This window comes from Vigna umbellata, chromosome 3, assembly GCF_029865625.1.
Source record: "Vigna umbellata cultivar VRB3 chromosome 3, Vumbellata_1.0, whole genome shotgun sequence".
Lineage (NCBI taxonomy): Eukaryota > Viridiplantae > Streptophyta > Magnoliopsida > Fabales > Fabaceae > Vigna > Vigna umbellata.
This window is the reverse complement of record NC_142167.1, coordinates 51927963-51935912: the sequence shown is the minus strand read 5'-3', so window position 1 is coordinate 51935912 and position 7950 is coordinate 51927963. Positions and strand designations below refer to the sequence as shown.

General features: G+C 29.1%; 1 protein-coding gene across 1 annotated transcript; it reads left to right on the top strand.

Moving 5' to 3' along the window:
- Window positions 1–1046: 1046 nt before the first annotated feature.
- Window positions 1047–3196, top strand: LOC124844376 (xylan glycosyltransferase MUCI21-like). Its single transcript, XM_047321304.1, has 2 exons — window positions 1047–1146; window positions 1950–3196. The coding sequence occupies exons 1-2, from the start codon at window positions 1047–1049 to the stop codon at window positions 3194–3196; spliced, it is 1347 nt and encodes a 448-aa protein (XP_047177260.1).
- Window positions 3197–7950: the final 4754 nt, after the last annotated feature.

Here is a 7950-nt window from a genome sequence, read left to right as displayed (position 1 = left end):
ACCTCCCAATTACATGTAATGAAAATTAGAGCGGGAAACTAAGTTAGAGGTGAGTAAACCTTTAATTGATTTTATTTTAATCTTTGAACCTTTCAAACATTCTCATAAGAGTTTGTAGAGTTATAAAAATATAAAATAATTTTCTAAAATTGAAATCATTATTATTTTAATTTCCTATAAAAAAATTTAAATTCCAAAACTATTACTACAATGTTTTACAAATTCAAGAATTAAAGGTGGGTTTACTTATATTCTTACATGATTTTCTCTTTTACATTTCACTGCTAAAGAGTTCCTTCTTTGACTTGAAATAAGTACGATAAGGATCAAATTTTATTCATTAAAACAAAAGTCAAAGGTCTTGTAATATATAAATTTTAGTTATTGGACTCTTGACAAATATTTTGGAGTGATATATACAATCCCATTATATTATGCATAAGATTTAGCTGCATTAAATTTTTAATAAATTTGTATAAAATATAATTTAATTAATCTAATAGTTAAAGATTATTATATTATATGTTAATCATTATTTTTGACAAATTTCACATCATTAAGTTTTATAAATATATTATCTAATAATTAAAACGCATATATTTTTGAGTAATTTTTAATTAAATGAAATTATATAATATATATATGAACTAGTTAATAACAACATTGAATTCAACATGTATTATATTTCATTTTATCAAAGGTTGTTAAAGAGATAATTTTAATGGTGCAAAATGAAAGGATATAAATTCTTATATATAAAAGCCAACATGCCTCCATAATATTTCTTATCTAATCAGCCATCAAAGATCCAATTGTTCTTCATCTTAAGAGTTACATCAACATGACTAAGAGGAATAGAGTGGAAAAAGAGGACATGCCAAACATACAAAGTGAGTATGTCACTAAATAAAGAATTCAATTTTCTATTTAGATAATCAATTTATTTTCAACAGCTTCAATTTTGATTTGTTATTTTTTCTTTGTTATAAATCAGTGTGTTATTGATAAAAGTTCTGCTAAACATTGCTTTCTAATCAGCAAAATCAATGGAGGAGGAATTGAAGAGCACGAGATTGTCAATGTTTGCTTTGTGTTTTGGAGCAATGGTGTTCATCTTTTTTCTCCAGATTATTATTGCCATAGGAGGTAATATACAAATCCTACACTGCTTTAATTTTTCTTCTCTAATATATTAAGATTATTCCACAAATACTACATTATATTAGATTGCTATATACCAAGTTTATTGTACAAGATAGAATTTTCTTCTTCGTCTTCTTTTAGTATAGTGCATTAACTATTTGTATTAAGATAGCTAAAAGTAAGAAAGATGTTAACTACGTACTCAAACAGTCATTATATTAGATTATTAAGTTTTCAGAATATTTTGTTAAATTATCATTACTTTTTCACAAATACTACTTTATCTATGAAAGTACATATAACTTTATTTCACATTAAATTATAAATAATATGAATCTATCATTTTATACGCAAACCAAATTAATAAAAAATGTATTTAGTATATTATGCACACAATTAATTTTTATATCATTTTATAAGTATAAAAGATTAATTATTATTATTATAATATTACATAGAATATTCAACATATTACATTACGTTATTTTCACTTATTAATATATGTGTACTATTGTCAAAATATATTTATTACCATTATCAATATTTAATTCATATATTTAATATTACTATTGTCTATTCATAAATTAATATAAATAAATAAACATGACATTAATAAATAATTTATGAATAAACAATAATAATATTAAATGTAAGAATTAAATATTAAATAATAATAAAGGCATGAAAATATAAATAAATTCGGTCAAGTGACAAACAACACTATATTAGAAAAAAAAGTTTAGAAACCATACAATAAAGGTCTAAACTATTATTTATATAACAATAATTCAATTTTTTGTACACAGATAAAAATATATGGAATGTGAAATTAAGGACCAAGCTATCAATTTCTCTAGGGGTCCTTGATCGGAATGTAAACGTTAGTGCTGCTGCAATCACTTGTGACTACTCTCATAAAGAATATGATCTTTGCACAATCAACGGCTCAACGCTTTTGGATCCAACATCCTCAACAATCTTTGCTGTGAATCCTCACACACAGAATAAATCCCATGCAGTATTGAAATTCCGTCCTTACCCTCGTAAAAGTGACAAAGCAGCAATGTCCTTTGTGAAAGACCTCAATCTAATTGTAGCCCAACCCAAGCTATCATGCAATGTCACACACCATACCCCAGCCCTCGTATTCAGTGCGGCCGGGTACACCGGAAACCATTACCATGAAATAAACGAAATCTTCATCCCACTCTTCATCACCACCAATTCACTATACCCTAATCAAGATGTAACACTTGTGGTGACGGAGGGTAAGATGTGGTGGTTTCAAAAATACGCAGAGTTATTATCTGCGTTTAGTCCCGACCGTCCGATCATCGACGCAAACAACCTATCAAAGGTGCATTGTTTCCCATCAGCCACCTTAGGGTTGATGAAGCATGGACCCATGATCATAGACCCAAAATTAATGCTACCAAACCCTAAAACACTTATAGATTTCCGTGCATTCCTAGGGAAAGTATACACTAAATCGGGTACCCCATTTATGTACAGAAAAGAAAACGAGAAGCCTCATTTGACATTGATCAGTAGAACTGCGAGCCGAGCGATTATGAACGAAGAAGATGTGATAAAGGTGGCTGAGGAATTAGGGTTTATCGTGCATGTGTTTGAGCCATCAAGAAGTACTCCTATGGAGAAAGTGTATGGGGTGGTTCATGGCAGTGATGTGTTGTTGGGGGTGCATGGAGCAGGGTTAACAAATTTTTTGTTCATGAGGGAAGGGTCAGTGTTGGTTCAAGTGGTGCCAATTGGACTTGAATGGGTTTCGAGAACTTACTATGAGAAACCACCAAAGTATTTGGGGGTGGAATACTTGGAGTACAAGATTGAGGTGAATGAGAGTAGCTTGTTCGAGAAATATGGTGCTGATAGCTTGGTGGTCAAGAACCCAGGTGCTTTTCAAGCCAAATGGCCTCAGAAAAGGCTACATTGGACTCATCAAAATGTTACCATTGATATACCTAGATTTAGAAACTGTTTGATAAAAGCTCATGAGAAGGCCAAAATATTCATCACAAAGTTAATTAGTTAGATAGATATTTCAGTTATCAAACACACACACACACATCTTTGTTTTTTTTTATTAGGTATTTCGATTTATAAATTGAGTTTTTAATCAATATTCAGAAGTTCGTTAAAATAATATTAGTAAAATTAATTACTATTACATTAAAAGTATTGACTTATATTAAAATTTGAAAATTTAAAATTTTGTCATCCTCAAATGATTTAAAAAAGTATGCATCCCTTAATATTTTAATAATTATGTATGCATGTAACATAAATAAATAACATAAAACTAAATAATATTGTAACACGGTGTTAATCATATTCATATTGTGAAAAACAATTGTTAAAAATAAGACAAGAATACAAATTAAAACTCTAACAAACATTAATTTAATTTTTCTAACAATATCATTCTACATTTTTATTTTTATAATGAAAGTACAAATTCATTAATTGATTAACTAATAATTTTAATGTAATTAGAAACTAATGTTAGTATTTTGAGGTTGTGAAAGGAATACTTGATGAGATAGAAAAAATGTAGAGATATATAGTAGAATGTAGAGAAAATGTGGTTGTAGTTGTTAGTTGTGATAGATATATGTTGTCTTTCATCAAATTGTAGAGTATATAGGTATTTATTGACCCATAGATTATTCTAGAACATGCTAGCCACAACTTATGTCGAATGTACTAGAGTCATATCTTAGGCTTTTCTACAATATTTTAGAACTTTTATTATATTTTAGTATTTCTATCTTAGGATTTTCTATATTCTTCTAGAATTTGCATTACACTTTAATACTCTGCCTTAATGCAAATTCGGTAACTCCAAACATAATGTGTAGTAGTTCAAATCTTGGTTGTGGTAATGCCTTCGTAAAAATATATTTGACTTTTTGGAGGGAAATTAGATTAGAAATGAGGCCTCTCTTCACCTATAAATAAGAGGGCTTCTCCTTTGTATTTTTCTCACTTTTGAGCTTAGTGATATGCTGCTGAATTCATTTCCCAACCTTATTGCTCTTGAGTCACTCTTGATTTTCAACTTCTCCACCCTTCCTCTAGCTTCCTTCCTCTATAGGAAGGCCCTCTAAGCTGCGACGCCTCATCCACACACTTCTCTTCACCTTAAACACTTCAAACACTTCATTATCTTCCATTTTTCACTACACCTATTTCCATGGTTGTTCTACTCTGGTTTGGAGCTCCTCCTTGCGTGAATCCAGCTGGAAGTAGCTTCCATCAACATGTGTGTTGAAGTGGCCAAATCTCATTTCTTTGTCTCCACCATGACAGTTCCTTTGCCCTGAGACTTGTGTCATTTCCTAGCCGAACTTTGACATTGATAAATTTATTACTGTCTTTAAAGATGCTTTCATGTTTTTCCATGTGATTGTTGCATCCATTAGGAGATTCTTGATTGACATAGAATAAGAGTTTCTTCTGATTATGTTCTTCCGTAAAGTTTGCTTAATGCTTTTTATTACGACAATACTTCTTTATGTGACCAAATTTCTTACAATACTGACATTGAGGTTTTCCATGATGCCAACAATATTTTTTCAAGTGACTTGTTTTTTTTACAGATGTTACATAGAGGATATTCTACTTGACGAGTCATAACGAAGCTTCTAGAATTTTCTTTATTTCTAGAAATTTCTCCTATACTTTTATTTCCTTCATATTCTTTATTTTGAGACAGTAATTTTAGTTTTGATTGAAAGACATTTTCGACTAAGTCTTCTTCATGCCTTTTCAATCTTTGTTCATAAGCTTCAAGAGAGCACATTAGTTGTGTTATTGATAATGTAGCCAAATCTTTTGTTTGTTCAATCATCATATTTTTATGGAATAGAAATTAAAATTTTCTCAACGATTTTTTTGTCAAGAATATTTTACCTATAGGATCTCATCTGACTAACTATTTCTTTTATTATAGAATAACAATAGTCTTTAATGGTCTTAGATTCTTTCATTCTTAATAATTCAAATTCTCGTCTTAGAGAATGAAGTTTAACATTGTGTACCTTATCACTTTCTTGAAACTCCTCTTGGAAAAAGTGTGTCATCAACTGCTTCTTGAAGAGAAATTAAAGCCCTTTGTAAGAAAAGATAAGCCTTATGTCTCAAGGCAAGAGGCGGGGGCAGGGGGAGGGGGGTTGAATTGGATTAAGCCTTTTCTAAATGATCCTTTAAAATCTTTATGATTTCTTTGGCTTTATTGAAGTCAATAAACAAAAAGTGATTAATCAATAATAAAAGACAAATAGTAGAGAAAGATCAACATAAACAATCTCTACTGGTTCGGCTAATCATAAGCCTACATCCAATCCACCTTCAACAACCTTAGTTCAGGCTTTTGCCTTTGTTTTAACATATTAACCTAAGCATGTAATCAATTATTTAATCACTTAAGCCAATTATTAATTCAATTTACAGTTATAATAGATCAGGTTATAAATGCAAAGGATTAGACAAAGTAAACTGGTTTAATCGATTAGGAAACTTATGTAATCAATTAATCCTATACTTAACCAAATTGTCTATCTAATTGCCATTCTAAACAGATTCTCTCACTTAAGAAACGAATTATGTCTAACTTTTTGTTTTAATCGGTTATATACTCTATATAATCGATTACTACAAAACAATTTGTCCTTGTTAAGTATTTTAAGTGTGATATGGTGAAATCTAACAGATGATATACTATGTTTAATCGACTATTTCAACCAGAATGTGATATTCAATCTGTTTTAAGCATGATTCATTTAACAATTAATGAATACATATATCAATTACTACAAAACAATTTGCCTATGTTAAGCATATTAAGTGATCTGGTGAAATCTAATAGATTATATACTATGTTTAATCGATTATTTCAACCAAAATGTGATATTCAATCTCTTTTAAGCATGATTCATTTAACAATTAATGAATACATATATTAAGGACAAACAAGATAAAGATAAAACAATTGTTATGTCATTTGTTGTGTAAGAAACCATACAACCATTCTTTTGTTCATAGTAAAAAAACAAAGATATATAAGGAGGTTAAAGCTCCTCTATCAACACCCTTGAATCTTTCTTTTTGTTTTTCTATAACTCCTTCTTTTAAGCTACAGTAGGAGTGAAGGTGTCTTATGGAATAGTGAATCCATCTTCTATGATTTCCCATAAATCTAGAGCAGAAGAATGTCTTCATTTTGACACTCCAAAAATCATAATTTTCTTCTTTGAAAAATAGATACTGGAATTGATGATGTTTGATTGGTAGTAGCCATGAGTTGAGAAAATATTTTCGAAGTAGTATAGAATGACGTTATAGTTTGGTTTGAATTGGTTGAAAATTTTTATCTACTCCAGTAGATGACCAAACGTAGCTCTGGTACCACTGTTAGTATTTTGAGGTTGTGAAAGGAATAATTGATGGGGTAGAGAAAATGTAGAGATAATAGAATGTACAGAAATTGTGGTTGTAGGTGTCTCAATTGTGGTAGATGTTGTCTTTCATCAAATGGTAGAGTACATGGGTATTTATAGACCCATAGATTATTTAGAACATGCTATCAAATTATGTGGAATGTCTTAGATTTTTACCTATGTAGAATGTTCTTGATTTTTTTTCTTCCTATCTTAGAATTTTTTACAATAGTCTAGAACTTTTATTACATTTTAGTACTTTTGTCTTAGAATTTTTTATATTCTTTTAGAATTTACATTACACTTTAATAAATAAATATAAATTTTAAAAATTCTATATTAACCAGAATAACGATCTTAATTAGTAGATAATGTATCACTAACTCAATTATTAAATACTTAATAACAAAGAGATTGAAAAAGTTATATATATATATATATATATATATATATATATATATATATATATATATAATTTAACTTTTTATTCCAAAACTAAACTTTGTAGTCTCGGTGGCTCATCACCAATGTTTGCATCATTTTTTGGTCACGGACCAAAAAATATGTAAGGTAGTGAAAATTTACTGTCCACACATACAAATATCATGATAAACTCAAATCAATAATTAACATAAAGAATCAAATGTTAACCCAACACAATCCTTTTTGTTTATCCCTTATGGCTTATTCGTAACATAGACATCTTACTCTACTTGTGGAAGACTTATGTATAATAGATTCAAAAACTTTGCAAATGTCATAACTCACTTTCAACTCTCATTAGCAATAGTTATTCCAAAACTAACGTCCATCTCGAGTATGACCGAAGTTAATTTATGATATCTACGAAATATGATTTTTTTTCAATCTCTAGTGCAAAATGTGCATTTTATAGTGACTTTTATACCAGTTATAATCCATTAAATATTAAAAGTGACGCGGTGTCATAATTGTAAATAAGATAACATTTTTTATACCGGTTGTAATTATAACAAGTATAAAAACTTCTATGGTGACATTTTTTTAATAAATAAGAAAACTCTTTATATCGATTCTAATTATAACCGCTATAGAAAGTAGATGGAGTGACATTTTGTAATAAATAAGAGAACTTTATATACCATTTTTAATTATATTTCGTATAGAAAGTAATTTTTTATTTTATTTATTTTAGTTATGATACATTAAAACCGTAAACTTTCCATATCTTTGCATTCATTATCCATTTGTGTCGTTCTTTCCATCCTCAACCCTAATCTCTAACTTCTCCCAAAACTTGTTCACCTTCGCCTCAACCATTTCCATGCTCTTCTCTGAACTGATAAAATGTTTTTGGTTTCGAGCGCGA

What these genes read in the sequence shown, in the direction of transcription:
- LOC124844376 (XM_047321304.1), top strand. Translation starts at nt 1,047, where the DNA reads ATGGAGGAGGAATTGAAGAGCACGAGATTGTCAATGTTTGCTTTGTGT. An exon ending in GATTATTATTGCCATAGGAG is followed by an intron (nt 1,147 to 1,949) that starts GTAATATACAAA and finishes TTTTGTACACAG; the next exon opens with ATAAAAATATATGGAATGTG.